The sequence below is a fragment of the Poeciliopsis prolifica genome, unplaced genomic scaffold (assembly GCF_027474105.1).
Source record: "Poeciliopsis prolifica strain line A6 unplaced genomic scaffold, Auburn_PproV2 SCAFFOLD027, whole genome shotgun sequence".
In the NCBI taxonomy this organism is placed as follows: Eukaryota; Metazoa; Chordata; class Actinopteri; order Cyprinodontiformes; family Poeciliidae; genus Poeciliopsis; species Poeciliopsis prolifica.
The window spans coordinates 487,302-504,530 of record NW_026562402.1 but is presented as its reverse complement, the minus strand read 5'-3'; the positions used below and the strand labels follow the sequence as shown (position 1 = coordinate 504,530).

The window sequence follows — 17,229 nt, the reverse complement described above, 5'->3', positions numbered from 1 at the left end:
TGACTGTGACAGAGGTTCAACTAGGACTCCTTGCTGACCTGCAACTGGACCAGCTCGTGTACTGCATTTCACCATCTTCATCTGGCCAGCTGGGATGATGAGGTTTTCTCTTAATGCTTTAACAGTACTTATGGCCTGTTCCTCATTTGTATTTCTCATAACTTTAAGAAATACCTGTCTTCTTACTTTCAATAGAAAATGTTGTACTAACAGCTTCTGTAACGATGGGGGAAGGATCTAGACTTTTTTTTAATAGGTACTCAATCACATTGTAACCAATGATGGGTTCCACCGCATCCTCTTCAGCAACTACAATTGGCACCCAGAGCTCTAGCTGCGTTTGACTCACAGATGGTAATTTAAATTTGACCTCAACCCAGCCAATAAAAGGGATTGGTGTCTTATTCCCTGCTCTTCCATCCGATATTCCAGGCCCAATAATTCCAGCAAGACTTCTGATAGTAACATGGGGGAGATTCTGCTTTCTCCATTTTTCACTCATGAGGCAGACCTGTGATCCACTATCCCATAGAGCTCTGGTTCCCCCTCCAACCAGCAGGCAGATAATGGTACACTTCTTTCCAATCAAGTTGAGCAGTTTGTCTTTTTATGATGGAGAGCGGAGGTTGATACTAACACTCTCATTCAACTCAGGTGCTGCGTGTTTCACTCCTTAGTGTGTGATGTCAATGGTAAGTCATTTCCTGTTGCTGATACAGATGTCACACTGCTCACAGACGATCCGTTTCTCTGGGCCTGACATATTTTGAACAAATCTACAGCCACGTGATAGATGCCCACCTTGTCCACATTTGAAGTAATGGTCACAAAACTCTCCTCTAAAAACTCTCCAAATCCGACTTGGTCTTGATTTGGAAACAGGTAAACGAGAGTTATTAACCAGTTTTCTGATGTCTTGCATCTCACTTTTAAGTTATCTGACGGCGTCAAGGAGCTCAGTTTCTGTGTGAGAGGCAGATGATTGCTTTATCTCAGCAGAAGATGGCTGTTCCTGCTCCAACTGTTTTTTTGGGAGGTGCCTGTGCTTATGCTCTAATCTCCCTCACTTTCAGATCTTTATTATTCCTTCTAAATTTCTGTTGCCTTTCCCATTCAGTGCTGGCTGCCTCATTAGTCTTTGCTATCAGTACATCATCCGTAACTGTCAGATCATCCAGGAAGTTCTTGAACTGGTATTTAACATTATCATTAATAAGTCCTGTTCCTACTGCTCTCAGAAACTTCCTTTGAATCAGTTCTGGGTCAGAACCCTCTTCTGAACCAGGTTCTCTAGATGCAGCAAGCAATCATTCTTTTAACTCTTGCTCTGAACAAGAAATTTTGTGGAGACTCATTACTATCCTGTGTAATGTTATTTAGACGGTGGTACAGATCAGTGGAGCTGTCTTCCTTGTAATGTCCCTTTAATATTGTATGCAGATGTGCAATAGTAAGGTAAGTTTTGATCTGTAGCATATTACAGATATGCTACAGCCCACGTAAACCTGGGCTAATAGCTCTGACCACAGCCTCTATGATCTCCTCTTCACTGTGATTTCTTTTTAGGCCCATTTCAATCTGATGGATCAGGTTTGAATAGGACAGTTTATCTCTCTGACCTCTTTCTCCAATTTGGCCATTAATTTTAAACTCTCTTCTTATTGTAACTTCTGTTGGATGTGCTGCAAAGGGGTTGGCAGGTTGTGTTGGGAGTGGTGATGTTTCCTGTTTTTTCATTTTGTTTTCCAATTTTGTCATTTCTCCCTCTAATTTCTTAGTTGCAGCCTAGAAACTTAACTATAACTGCTTTTGCAAATAAGAGAAGCATTATCCTGAATATAGTGTGATTTCCTCCCCCACACACAGCACACTGCGGAGGCCAGTTGGATGAATTTTCTGTAATGAATGGTTAATAAACAGCACAGTGAGCCTCCCTACTGGTCCACTAGTTCAGTGTACACAGTAGAGCGCTGAACAGACTGTCTTTTACAAATAATCATTACAATCGGGTCCAACAACATATTTTTCTAACAGGTGATCGTATAGTGATTTTTGATTGATAGTGCATCTTTAAAATGAATTTCATATAATTTGGTCTTTCTTTTATAAATGAAACAAGTCAGAAAAATAAACATAGACAGCAGTCAAATTTAACTATTATACTATTTAACAGCAACCTCTAGTGTTTCACAAAAAACAAAGCTGGCCACGTTATGTCGTCATAGAAACAGGGAATAAACAAACTGGTAGACCGGGAAATACAGCAAACTGACAAACATAACTGAAAAATAACTGACAAACATAACTGACAACATAAATTTCTGACATTTAATGTAACATAATTACCTGTAATGAATGGTTAATAACCTCCCTACTGGTTCTCTAGTTCTGTGTACTGCAATAAAACTCCACGTTAGTCCTTGAGCACAACTGCCATTACTGTTCAGAAAAGAACTGGATTTGATGACTTACCACAGTAGAGTGCTGAACAGACTGAAATTTACAGTTTCTCCTCCTTTTATAGGAAACCAGTAGGGGGCGCCAAAAACCACTCATTACAGGACAACTATGAAACACATTTTAGCAGGATTTAACCTGAACCATTTTAACAATGTTACAATAGCGTTATCAGCCACCTGTGACATCTCACATGCGCTCACTTTAACTTTTGATACTAATCTGCTGAGGAATTCACAAGCCACATCCTCTTCCAATCCTCACTCTCTATAGCTGTATCTACAGCTGCATTTATTAGTCTTGTGCTTTCTGGTTTGATTTTCTGCTGAGACTTTTCCATATAGCCTAAACTTACCTCTTGTAGCTGGTCCACTTTCAACTGCACCAAAGCCTCACTTTACTGGTCCTGCAGCTGATCCAACTCCATCGCTGGTGTGCCACAGTCTCTTTCTCTTTACTGAAGCACCGTTGATCCCCGTACGGGCCACCGATTTCTGTTGCAACACTTAATGATTAGTCAGTGTGATTTTCGCAGGTTCTTTTATTCGATGAACACTGTTGACAAACAAGAGCGACAGTGAGCGCCTCCGCTGACCAGCCGTTACTGCACTAAATTGCCGTTGGCTCGCTGAGTCAGTAAATATTTACAACATAGACTAAAACAAATACCAATTCAAAACGTAAACACAAATACCTCGTTACTTTCCTCTAGCTCTCTTCCCATATAAAAGATAATTTATATAAATAGCAGCGCTAATTGATATTTACCTGTTGATAAACGAGAGCGACAGTGAGCGCCTCCACTGACCAGCCATCACTTACTGCACTAAATTGCCGCTGGTTCGCGGAGTCAGGAGTGCTCACCGTGCTCAATGTGCCAACTGGTGGCGAACTGCTGTAACTGCAGGTTAATGCATCTCAGTTGAGTACGAGAAGTGCATCTCAAGAGTCTACAGTCCTTAAATAAAGTAAAAAAAAAGGTGAGGGGTGTAATTATTTCTCTTGTTCATTCTGTCACATAAGTCCAAAACTATCACTATATCTTCTACGTCGTCAGACATGTTTGTTTACTCTAAATTCATGCATGGTATGGCAGGGTTTTAAGGGATTTGATGTAAATTTAGCTGGAATTTGAAATCGGTTGGTGTGGTGTGTATGTTGCTGCTGCCGTGTGGCTGGACACCACACAGAAACCGATCTGTGTGGGTTTCTGTGATACTTCCATTATACTTAGGATTATTTATCGGCTCGTGTGTGGTCCCCCAGGTTTTGAAAATTGACCAGCAATTCTACAATTGTGCTGTGTGAACCACATTTAATATCACAAAATTTAAAATATCTCTAAACCTTGAATTTCTTGAATTTATGACACCACCTTAAAAGGAGGTGTCATGAATGTAGCTCTGTAGAAAAGAGACAGAGGAAATTTAAACCATTCGTTTCATTATTCTGAATGGGTAGAATGAGATTTTTGGCAAACAAATTGAATTAACTTCAAGCGCTAATATTAGCCTTTCAAAGAAGGGAAATAGTCAGAAAAATGACCACAGGAGATAAAATTATTGTTCTTCCACTCACTTGCTTGTATTGAGAGCATTTTAGAAAACCGTATCAGAATATTAGAATTATAGAGTTATAAGAGTTCATGGCTTCATTGATAGCCTATGTTGAGTTGTTTTATCTTTTTCTGATACTCTAAATGAATTCAGCAGAAAGCATGCAGTTATTCTCATCACCTGTCATATAATCAAATTATATGTTGTCAGGATTTTATTGTATTAATCCACTGACCTTGTAGTGGGAGACCAGAGTCTGACAAGAGACTGAAGGACTTGTTCTGATTGAAGTGGAAAAGTCATGAAAACCACGAAAATATATGTCTACAAACTCTTCGGATTCTGTATTATTATTCATTTTATCATGTAAAAAACATTGACAGAATATGATACGTTCTACACCTGGCCATTGGCCTCCATACCATGTACCACTGTACTAATTTCAATGCCTCTGAAAACAAAATACCCACAGCTGAAGTCTGGTTATCTGTTTTAATTTAGCAAACTTCAGCTGAACACATTTTGTATGTTTTGATTGTATGAACTATCACTCCTCGCACTATTCTGTGTTTTTGTTGTCGTTGTTACAAATAGCTAGAAATATTGTAGCATATTCTACTTGGTTTCCCATTGCCAAGAAGTTTATCTCCAGTCCTTCATCATAGCCGACTCATCAGACCATCTCTGCTGTGAGTTTAAGTTGGTGGTTTCAGGCTCTCTTTCAATAGAAAGACAGTTTTCTCCCGTAAAAACAGACCAACAGATTACTGTCCTCTCTTTCAGGTATGACTGATTTATTTTTCTTTGACCTGTTCAGTCCCTTTTACTCTAAAAACTAGAACGTTAATCCTGTAACTTGGTGTCAGTTCATTACTGGACTGAAATCTGTTGGATCATTCTGCTATTTGATGTCTATCATCTTTTATTGTGCTTCTTGGATCTTCTGTTTCAAACAATTTGCTGCCATTTTGTTTGAAGTAACTAAGTAATTAGTTACTTTGTCTAATTGCTAAAATTTTTTCTTTAATTTCAAGGTTTTATGACTAATTGAAACCAACTTTATTTCTACTGTATTCTATAAAATCCACAAAACCTTCAGGTTGGTCCAGTAGTAGAAAATAATTTCAGAGTTTTCACTATTCCCTGTAGTCGTATAAACTTCCCAGTTTGACCTTTTTACGCTGCATATAAAACTTCCTCTCTCCTTTTTTGAGATGATAGTATTCTTTAAAGTTAGATCTCTATGTGTGTAGATAATTAGGGACAGAGAGTACAATAAAAGTTCAAGTATGCTGAAGGAAGACGCAGCCACTTGTCATAGCTGTAATTACCATATTGAGTTTATAATAGAAATAAAGGATCAGCGTTGCTCCTTCAGCTATCTGCTGCCTCACACATTGTCTTCCGCCTCCCCTCCTCCACACACACCCACACATGCACACTCGCACCCACACACACACACGCACACACCCACACACGTCCACATACACATACACACAATGAGCCTAATTTAATCTTTTTTTTATTGTGCCAGTATATTAGTATCTCACATAACACACAAAGCCTTGCTCTCTTTAATGCATGGTCATTACTTCAGTTTTTTTCTCTTTTTCTGTCCTCTCTGAGGTTGTAACTGAGTGGAACACCTAACTGGTTTTAGAGCCTTCCACTGTTACTTTGGGAGGTGATAATGCTTCAGAGAGACCAATGACTGCAGCTGTTTCAAAGCTTCAGCTTCGGCTCTGTGACTGCTGGATTTGGGCATTAATAGGAGCACTGAGGGCAGATAGAGCAGAGTGAAAAAGGAACGCATGGATTTGTAGAAAAGCCATGGATGATTCAATTAAACAGACTGTAATAATGTGTTGTACTGCACATTCCTCAAACAGAGCTCGTCTATTCGGTGTCAGTCTACCGAGTGTACCGAGTGCAAAACTGAGTTATTCTTTCAACAAATGGCCAATTTTGGTGTCTGTGTATTTCAGCCAGTGATTAATTTATCACAAAATTAGTTGATGATTATTTCAATAATCAATTAATCATGATTAATTTCAGCATCCCTGGTCTGGATTTATGATTTTTACAAAGTCCTGGATGACAAACATCTTATAAAGCTTTGCAGAAATATTCACACCCTTGGAACATTCTTTAAGTTTTTCATGTTTTATCTTATTTATAGCCGTTATTGGTTGAAAGGGGTTAATGTTAGAGCGACAGGCTAATCCTTGTTTTAGAATGGCCCAGTCAAAGTCTAGACGTAAATCCAACTGAGAATCTGTGGTAAAACCTCATAATTGCTATCCATCATTATATTTAGTATCACTTACAGCTGTAAATAAGTCAATTTGTCATCATTTGACATTCTTTTTCTTCCATTTCACAATTATACACAACTTTTTGTTTATTTGTCCCCAAATACCAATTAAATACATTTAATGTTAATACTACAATGTGGAAAAAGTCCAAGTGGTTTTCACATTTTGGCAAAACACGGTAAGTCATGATAAATAGACTCATGATGACCAACAAAATGTTACCTGTTGATTGTGTTGCGTTCCTTGCAGCTCTGTGGAGAAAAATAATATCATTGTTTGGTATAATTTCAGAGGTTCTCTGTCTCACCCAGCAGTTTCTATGTCTCAGCTTTGAATATTCTCCACCAAAGAGGCTGGAGGCATTGTTTCTGGCTCTGTAATGTCAAATCAATAGCTGGTGTGTTTCAGGTGTCATAAATGAAAAATACACGCAGATTTGATCAATGTACAGGGGGGCGGGGGAGATGACTGTAGGCTTGTACTGTTCTTGTAATACAAGACAGATCCATAATGCAGGTTCACAGGGTGACATTGGTCCATGAATCAAGAGGAAAATCAGCACTCTGTTGGCAGAGGATTGACACATTACAATGACTGAGAATCAAGGGTCAAAGGTTAAGAAACTGTCAAAACTGCCAAGAATGTCATGTCAGAGTAGTTTAATAATTAAAAACACGGTTAGTGTGTCCGAACGGATCAAGACACAACAGGATAGAAACATGATGTCATAAAGAGGATAACCATCTGATAAGAATGAAATATTTTGACAGCTAACTGGACGATAAACAAGGCAAAGTTTTCCATCAAGTACAGGCCGAGTTTAATGTGCTCAGTGTAAATGTTAGGCAGGGATGTGTGTGCCTGAATAGAAAGGTATTTTATATTGGACATATTTAAATGGAAGCTTTTTAAAGTACCTTTTTGTACCAGTGCAGGGCTTTGAATAAGATTGACTATAAAATGCACTGGGTTAGATGAGATTTTGCACTTATTACAGTTTTTTGGCTGATCACCAATATTTAAAAAACAGATTCTGTTTGTAATGCAGATACCATTTTTTTTCTGAAATATTTATAAGTATAGCAACAAAGTTGCTAAGTTGGTAACAGTGGTTTGATTATTATTGCTGACACAAGTAAAAGGGATCAGTACCTGATTTTCAGACCTTTGTAGATCTGGATTTGATTTGGTAGGTGAGATTTGTTTCTCATCTGTCAGTTGATTTCAGGTCAGCCAAACCTGAGAAAATCAGATCCGGTTTATCGACTATTTAGTGTGCCCCATTAGATATATTTAATATACTTTTTTATCATAAAAATATCTCTACTTGGTACATGTCACACAACATGATGAATAAATTACCTGAGGATGGTAACCATGGCTGTTACTATCTAACAAGCTTGGTTACAAGACAGGTAAATCACAACCTCCAACGACCTTCAGAAATTTATTTTTAGTTTAACTATTTGATCGGGTCCATCACTAAATATGAGCTTTTATTGTTGCGGATTTTCAGTCCAGTTGATCTATAAATGCAAATTTAAGAACACATAAACAGGACCAAAGCACTGAGATGCAAGGTGAGTTAATCAATAGATAAAATTCACTGGACAAAATAAAAACCACTAAAAATTCATCAAAGAAATTGAAATTCCAATTCCATAAAAGAAAATTCAAACTAATTAGTTTTTCAACACAACTAAAATCAAATACCAGTGAAATATGTATAGTCTTTAGTGACTTTTATTTTTCTCTTCTTTAACTCCACTAAAAACAGACACACTTCCACCAAACTAATGTGATCTCTTCTTTTATTTATCAAAGATTACAATATTTTTATTGATTTGATATCATCTCAAGAGTTTAATAGACACTTTAACAATTTAAGCTCAGTTTAAAAATTTAAAGGGAGAAACGAACAGCACCCAGGATGGCTCCTTGAGGAACTCCACATGTGCGGCTGAAGAATGTCAATTACCTGAAATTAAAATCCTTTATCTGTCTGATGTGACCCAAATAGAACTTTTTTCCATGTTTTCTTAAAGATGTGAAAGGAAATGTTTTGATCTGGTCTCAGTTATGAAAGTTTATTTCACCTCAGCAGTTTAAAAAAAGCACATTAGAAACTTTTACAGCTCTGGAATACTCTAGAATCACAGAGAAAAAAATGTTACATGTACTTTGAAGTTGGCTTTTCTCATATAAGATGGTAAGACAGGGGATAACCTTTGGTTTTAAAACTTGCTTAACGAGAATCCCTACAACTCAGGGACAATTAACATTTCCATGAGCTGGTTGCATTCCTGCCAATCAGACGTGGAGTGTGGCCCAGATCCTCTGAGTGATTTGACATTTGATGCTGGACTCAGTGCCCTTTCTTCACTACTGAGGGTGAGGAACCTCTAGAGTCTGAAAGGGTAGCCTGAAAACCTTCACTCAAGTCATTTTCCATTTTATTTCTAAAATTTTTGTGACATTTCATCTAAGATCAGGATATCTCGCATAGAAACCTTCTTTGTGATCATATTTCGCTTCACATACTAAACTCTTTTGGTTGTAAAATAAATGTAAATATTTTTAAAGCTTCTTTGTAGTTTACTTGGCTGCACTCCAGTTTCCACTTTGCAAAAGAAAAATCCAAATATCAATTTTGACAATAATGCATGAATTAACTAAATCATTAGTCTCAGGAGTATAGTGCTGTTTAACAGCTGCACACTCTCCAAGTGTCATATAATTGTTTTTTTAATAATTTCTAGTAATCTTTTTATTTAATAATCATACATGCATCAGTGAAACATATAAGCGTCTCATTTGGATAAAGTCTGGTATATCATGGTAAATGTGTTTTTTCATTATGTTCTGTACAGTTGGGCCTCCTACACTCAGAAACTGTTCAGTAAATAATGCTTTTGATCTAATGGCTGGAGGGAAAAAACAGTTTTCATATTTCAGTGTTAAGTCACTGAAGATGCACTTACACACTACTTTTACACTTAGCAAATTTATTAAAAGACTGTTTCTTTATGTCTGTAAATATTTTATTAATCTTTGCTGTTTCTAATCAAAGATTCCTTTTGAATTAAAACTGATCAAATTTGAACATTTCAGCTGATGTTTTTATATGTTATCATGAATTTTAAAAGGGTAAAAGTGCTACAATACTTTATGAGATATATTTGCATAATTTTTTTACACAGTTGGACTTTATCATAAATTTATTTCTCCTTTAATCTGTACCTTTGTATTTATGAGATTATGTTCTGGAATATTTAAGGGCTGTAATACTTTTAACAAAGATTAGTGAAACTATTGCTATATTAATAGTTAAAGGCTTGCTTTGTATTAGCACATACGTAGGCCATTGCACCAAAATGTGTAAGGATAGTAAGATTTTTTAAAATTGGTTTAACAAGTAAAAACTTTTAGTTGAAAAATCATTTTAGAGCTTTACATCATAAAAACGTCATATAGTGAAGCAATAAACATTACATTTTGTCAAATGCCATCATCAAAATCATGAATACATATCAGATATATATACTGTATATTGATTAATATTCCAGTTATTATGAACTAAAGGCGACTCAGTGTTTCAGCTGTTGTGCAGTTTTTGGGAGTTTGTTCCAGATTTGTGGTGCATAGAAGCTGGATATTTGATTGGCCTGAAGGTTGATATGGCAACAAGAGGTCTGGTTGTTCACTTACCGCTGGTTGTTCAGGTTGTTCTTTGATATGAGAAGTTGGTTTTATTATAGAGTTCAATTTAGATAAAATCAATAACAAAGATATGCATTTTTATTTTATTTACCTTGGCCTGACCTTGACTCACTTCCTCTCCTTCCTCTCTGGACTGAATCCATTCATAGACACCTTCCATGTCTGGTCTCTGTGTCCCCAGCTATGTTTACTGAGGTTCCCCATGACATGACTGCCCAGAGAGGCCAGGATGTGGAGATGGCCTGTTCCTTCAGAGGAGCAGGAATGCCATCCTACTCACTGGAGATCCAGTGGTGGTACATCAGGAACCACCTGGAGTGGATGGACCAGCAGCCCTGGACAACTAATGAGGTACAAGAACTCTGACCGATCTGTGCACTTAACTGCAAAAACATGACACCGAGTAAATTTGGTCTAGATTCTAGTTCAAATGGCTAAGCATGCTAAAAGTAATTCAAATCTAATTAATAAATAACTTTGCAGCAAGATATAGAAATTTGTTTAATTCCTGAATATTGAAAAAGCATGAAGTAAGTATACAACAGGCTGATTATCCACTGGCTGATTATTTCACTGATAAGACAAGAAAAATGTCATAGTAAATGCCAGCAGCTAAAAGTCTCAGTTTGCAACACATTATGGATCCATGTTTCACTCTTTAGGTTTTAAATGTATTATAGTGAAGTACCAGTCAAAACCATATTCCACAATGAGCTTTGTTTTGTTTGGGGTTTTTTTGGTACCTTTCAGTTACAGAGTCAAACTTGTATGGCTTGCTTATATGAAAAGAAAGTGCGTATTACATTTTAAAAACCCGCTGAGTTTCAAACCAGACCAATAAAAATAATCTTTAATAAATATAATCACAGGAAACTGAATAAACAGCTCAGTACAGCAGCTTCACAAACATAAGCACAGCATATTCTGAAAGTGCTCAGGCACACAATCTGTTGACTAGATTATTTCAGCTCAGGTTATGATGAAGGCCTTCTCAGTGGAGTCTCCATATGTTTGGAAAAATGATAGATTTATCAAATTAACCACATACCACACCAACTAAACAGGAGGTTCACTCCTTCAGTTGCTAATATTGACATCAAATGTCTGTAATCAGTTGAAATTTAAACTTGTTGATTTTCTGACATTCTGCTGTTTTTCCAAGGTGTCTCCTGAGGAGGAAACACCAAAAGATGCTACAAAGATCAGTGTGAGTCAGAACGCTTCCTGAGCATGTCATGGTGTCTGTCTTTGTGTTACACAGTGTGTGTTATCACAGTTTTTCAGTTCCATGTGGCTCACAGTGCAGCCGATGCTCCAGATCACACACTGACACTCAATCCTGTGTGTGTAGAGTTACTGTATCACCAGAGTGTCAGCATCGATGCTGCTCAACGGCGGCCAGAGTCCTTCTGAGTACTTCTGAGGTGTCCAGATTCTAAGAACCCTCCTCCTTACCTTAATGGGCACAGTAACGCATCCCAATGACAAACACTGACAGGGAGACGCCACAAAGGAGGGAATAGTCCAGAGAGCCTCATTATGTCAAAAATGAGGAACGCAGAACCTGGAACCTGGAAATTACTTCAACAGATTGATTTAATGTACAGCAAATTATATTTAGATAATATTAATTTACTTTATGATGACAAAACTCAGGCTAAAGATGCAAACATTTACTAATTTGACATAAATTGTCAATGAATGGTTTATTAGATTGAAATTAGTTTGAATCAATTAACTAATGACGTCCACTTAGCCCTTTTTTAGTTCTGCATTTTGGCTGCTGCTGGTCATCCTCAGTTGATACAGAAATGAAGATGGCGGGCCATACCAGAACAGGAAAGAGAAGCGGTTTAAACAGAGTGTGTTTTGGAATGCAACGTGGTCCTTAAGTTTCAATGAAACTATCCTTTTTTATCTCTTCAGCAACCAGAAAGGTTCATGTATTTTATAAATATGTCCAAGCTTATTAATACGAGTTAACAACAATTGAATGACAAATTTCCCTTTTCATGTGAATGAACCCTCAAGTTCTTAAGAAAATGACTGCTTATCAATTAATCATTAGTTTATCAATAATATTGATTAACATTACATTAACTCATTAATCAATAACTTGCATCCCCAAATTTTGATTGGATTTAAAATCAGAGCTTCTTAAGTGAGAAAAAAATATTCAAATTTTCAGAAGAATTCACAAACATAACCATGAATCCTCTCTCTTTTCCCAGACAGACAAGCTGCTGCGGCTCTGTAATGGAAGCACAGCCTCTGTATGCGTGTGTGTGTGTTGTATAGATGGAGTCAAACACTGCATGCCACGTTGATGTGAAAGTTCCTTTTAACTCCATGTATAAGTTCTCATGTCTTATACATGAGAACTATGTAAAAGACACATCCGTATAAGTAAAGACACAAACATGTTTGCGCATACAAGGACCGCCGCTAAACACACATACACACACACGCACATACACCCCTACAAGCTGCGTAAGGAGAACAGAGGTATGTGATAAATGGGAGTCATATTTATTTCCTAATGATGTCCCACAGACTCATCCTCTCTGAGTGAGCAGCAGCTCCACTCTGTCTCTCTGGGAGCGATGAGCTCAGGGAAAAAGATGCTGTGGAGTGTTTTCACTATATGTGGAGAATTTAAACCCCAAAGCCATCCTGAAGCTTTTATGTTTTATTTTCCAATCTTACATAAATGTATTCTATAAAGAATGAAGAGAAAAAATGTGAAACACAGGCTAATGAGAAAGATTTGGTTAGTAATTACTATCCATCCATCCATTTTCCTAAAACCCTTATCCCTAGTGAGGTTGGGAGGGGGGCTGGTGCCTATCTCTAACTAACATTCCTGGACAGGTCGACAGTCTGCGCAGAGTAATCACTATCCAACATAAATGATCAGAGGAAGGAAAGTTTGTCTTTCTGTTTGTTTGGGGGGTAAAGCTTTGGAGCAGTCTGAATGTCTAAATATGAAATAGTTCAAACCACGACAAAAAAAAAAAATCTATCTATGAACAATCGTTAATAGATATTAGAATAAAATTATTATTATCAAATTATTGCATGTAAAAAAATGTGTCTGTCTTCTCCCAGTGCTAACATAATAAAATAGCAATTTATTATGAAGAAAAACTGAAAATAGTGAAGTAATAATATTTGCAATAATAAATTGAACAGCATCATGATAAACTCTTCTTCGTCGTTGCCAGGTTGTGAAGGTCGTGGGCAGCAACATCTCCCACAAGCTCCGTCTCTCCCGGGTCAAAACATCTGACGAAGGCACCTATGAATGCCGCGTGATCGACTTCAGCGACGAGGCTGGCGCCCGCCGCCACCGCGTCAGAGCCTACCTACAGGTGGTGCCAGACAGCGCCGCTGCCGCTGGCCCCGAGCGCGACGCCAACTTCGAGACCCGGGACGACACCAAGACAGGGGTAGCGTTCGCTGAAGCAGAGCCGCACGGCAGTGGTCAATACCAGAACCACGGGCCCCACATGGAGCAAAGCAAGCGGCCCCAGGCGGCCCCCCACCATGGCCACAGCCACGGCGGCGGTGGGCCGCAGCACAACGCCGCCAGGGAGGTGAAGAGGAGCGGTGCGGACAATAACCACAGTGACTGCTCCAACGAGCCGAGCTGCGCTCTGTAAAGCCAGAGGTCACAGAACCAGATGTTTGGTCACAGAAAGCAGCTTCCCTCTCACACAGAGCAGGCCTGAAGAAACCCGGAATCCGTAGAAACATCTAATATGGCTTGTAAAGAGCGCAGAGGTTTAACTGTGAGGGGGGAGTGGTTCTTATTTATGTTGATGCTGTGCAGAAGTCTAGTTGAACTGGTTCCTGTAGGTAAACTGCCTGTAAAGAAGGGGGTGGGCTTAGACTTAGGCAGCTTTACTGTTTCTGATATCAGTATGTCTATTAACCAGTAAATAATATGTTGCTTGACTCCAGATCCTGTAAATGACATGATCACGCCTTCCACTGCCTTACTGTCGCTCCATTCGCCCAGACAAAAAGGAAGTGGAATATTTTCTCACTGGTTCAATTCCAAGTGCTTTTATTCACTTTAAAATCCAACATAAAAACCTGCTGATTTGTGTTCATGGATGTTGATGATGTAGCGCTGCACACATTAACAAACTTTCTGTCTGATTCAGGACAGCTCCTGAATAGTTCAAAGAGAATGGGGGGATTTCAATAAATAATATTAATAAAAAAAACGTTACAGATGGTATTTTCCCAACAATTGCTTTACAGTTCAGAAAGTAGAAATTTTCCTCCCCACCTTCTGCTGCAGAAGTCTAGATGTAACTGGTTCCTGTAGGAAGAAATTAAAGTGTTTGTTTTTTCACCAGTCTGGAGAGGATTAAACCTTAGAAACTAAATTAATCAATTTAAATATGCCTCTCATTATTGACTGTAAATATAAGTGATATCACTTTTATGTATAACCCTGTAAAAGGTATCTCTTGAAATTATCATATTTTAACCAAAAATTTCAATGCATTTTATTTTATTTTGTATTTAATATCAAACACAAAGTGCAAAACAAATGCTACGTAGTTTGTTCTTTTTGTTTTTTTGAAAATCTGAAAAACTTTCATTTTAAAGGAAATGCACTGCACAAAGACAAAATCTTATCAAGTATTTTTAATCTAGTTTATATTATTTATTTCATCTTATCTGCAGTTTTGTACTATTTTGTGTTGGTTTATCACATAAAATCCCTGTAAAACATGAAGTTTGTGGCTAAAACCAGAAAAAATGTGAGAAACTGTCAAGCTTTTGCATGGCAGCACAGTTTTATGGGGTAAATAATTTCTCTCCCAGCTTGATTCTCTCACCCAGTGCTCATTAATAATAATAATAAAAAATAAAAAGCCTCAATCCTCTACAAGCCTCTAATCCACTCTGTACATAAAACTGTATATTACAAAAAACAAAGTAAGTGCATGTTTAGTAAATTTCTTAAAAAAAACTTTTTCAATCAACATGCACAAAGGCATTTTTGTCACATATGAGTTTTATGTATTTATTTATTTATGTATTTTTTGTAAAGGACTCCGTCTGTTTTTATTCCTTTATTTATTGAAGTCTTGTCAGTTTGACATTTTTAAAAGCCATCCTTGTTGTGTTCCTGCTCTCCTAAAGTGCTGTACAGACAGAAGAATAAGGTTTTCTTCATAGCTGCTCAGAAAGGGGTTTTCCTCCCTGATATATTCTTTCACCGTTTCTCAAGCTTCTGGATGTGGAAGCGTTGGCAAAGCACAGACCACTGAAACTCTGGTGTAGTCTCAGAAAACAATGCTCATTTGGAAATATTTCATTCTGATGGATCTACTAAAGCTGCAGTACGGACCTTATATATATATATATATATATATATATATATATAATATATATATATATATATATATATATATATATTTATTTTTTTTTACATATTTGTTTTAACTGTTACTATGTCATTACATATAATTTGTGTTTCACTTTCCCTGCAGAAATACAGTTAGTATGGTAGATAAATAGGTTTTTGAGACGGTAAGTTATTTCTCTGCCATTTGCACAGTAGGCAGCGTGTACACAAGCCTGATTGACGGCGTCAGTTAAATCCTGACTGATTGGAGATATGCATTTCTGGAGACAGTAACAGTAGCTCAGGGAAGAGGTGGATTATCTGTCTCATGTTACACTGTCCAGGACATAGTAGCTGCATTTCCATTACAAATGTAAACAAAACTTCGTCAATATTCAACTAAATTCAAAGGAACACAATTGCAAAATTATGTTGTTTCATTAAATAAGAAGCGCAATTAAAAACACTCAATAAATCATTAACAACTTACCGTGCCATCATCTTCCAACCACTTCTTGTTTTCTTCGTCATTTCCACCTGTAGTAAAACCCGGTTGTTGATCATCTGACTCATGTGAAGCGGAAAACAAAGTTTTTCCATTGCAGATTTACAGAATATACTGATTTTGATCTAGTCATAAAACCACCTCATGCTAGCTCAAAATCTTACCAAAAGAATATGTTTATATTAAGTTAATTTGTTTTCGTAATTCCAATTTGCACAATTCTATGGTCAATTAATATGTTTTTTAACAAATACGTCAAAAACATATTTGTGTAAGTCACCTACTGCAGCTTTGAGGTGCAGAGTTTTAGAAAACCCTTTGGGCAATGAAAGAGAAATATACTAAAGCTGTTTCTAATTTTAAAATCTTCTTTTTCTGTCCCAGGCTACAAGCAGTCTTACCTCTACTGTATTGACTAAAAGAAACAGCAGAAGTTCTGCTCCTGAGTTGATCTGTCTGTTTTCAGACAGAACAACAAATTTGACGAACCACCATTTGGTTTTCAAACTTTAGTTTGATGTTTCATCAAAAAACAAAAAATGGATCTCTGTTGAGGACGGGAGGTAAACATGTACATTTCTTCTCGAATGTTTGGTCTCACGCTAAGTGTATGCCTTTATCAAATGAAATAAATTCTATACGAAACCAGACTAAATTGGCTCTGGTTATTTATGTGAAAAAGGACTGACCCTCGTCAACTGTAGCTAAGCGGTTCTAATCAAGACTTTTTTCCCTCTCTCTTCTTCATCACCTCTGGTTTTGCTTTTAGCTCTCTGCATGTGTCTGTCTGCCCACATTAAGGAGAAACAGCGTTAAGCTGTTGACTGTGTTTAATGGGGACTGCAAAGCATGTCCCTCCCTCTGCAGCTGATGACTAATGGTGCTATTGTCAGCAGTGGCAGCAGGATAAATAGCAACAGCACAGGAGGAGATAAAGAGACGCTGTGCCACGCTCGCTAGCATTAAAGCCAGGGCCAGCTAAATACAAAACATGTGACCATCTTGTACCCGACGCACATGCACACATCAGACACTGCACATGCACACTGATTACAGAGCAGGGAGGAAGGCAGCTTTCACCGCTCACCTCACTGAGGGGATGTGATAACAGAGGTGACTTCCTGTTTTCTTCCTTTACACATGACCCTTTGACCCCTGCTAGATTCCATTGTCAGGATGTTCACGTTTCACAACGTTGTCCTGAAAAGGACAGAGCTCAGCTGTTCACTGTGTACTCAGGTGAAGAAAAAAAGGCCTTTTGTACCAAAACCCAGCAGCTGGAAATAATTTCAGTACAGCACTGAGAAC

The 17,229-nt window shown here is 37.6% G+C and overlaps 1 protein-coding gene across 1 annotated transcript in view; it reads left to right on the top strand.

Annotated features, from left to right (window-relative positions):
• The window catches only part of LOC129371765 (V-set and transmembrane domain-containing protein 2-like protein), a 52,224-nt gene extending 36,811 nt beyond the window's left edge, over window positions 1-15,413 (top strand). Inside the window, exons 2-4 of the mRNA XM_055048552.1 lie at window positions 10,230-10,399; window positions 11,211-11,255; window positions 13,273-15,413. Of these exons, the coding sequence (XP_054904527.1) occupies window positions 10,230-10,399; window positions 11,211-11,255; window positions 13,273-13,710 (653 nt within the window). The 3' untranslated portion in view covers window positions 13,711-15,413. The remainder of the gene's footprint in view (window positions 1-10,229; window positions 10,400-11,210; window positions 11,256-13,272) is intronic.
• Window positions 15,414-17,229: the final 1,816 nt, after the last annotated feature.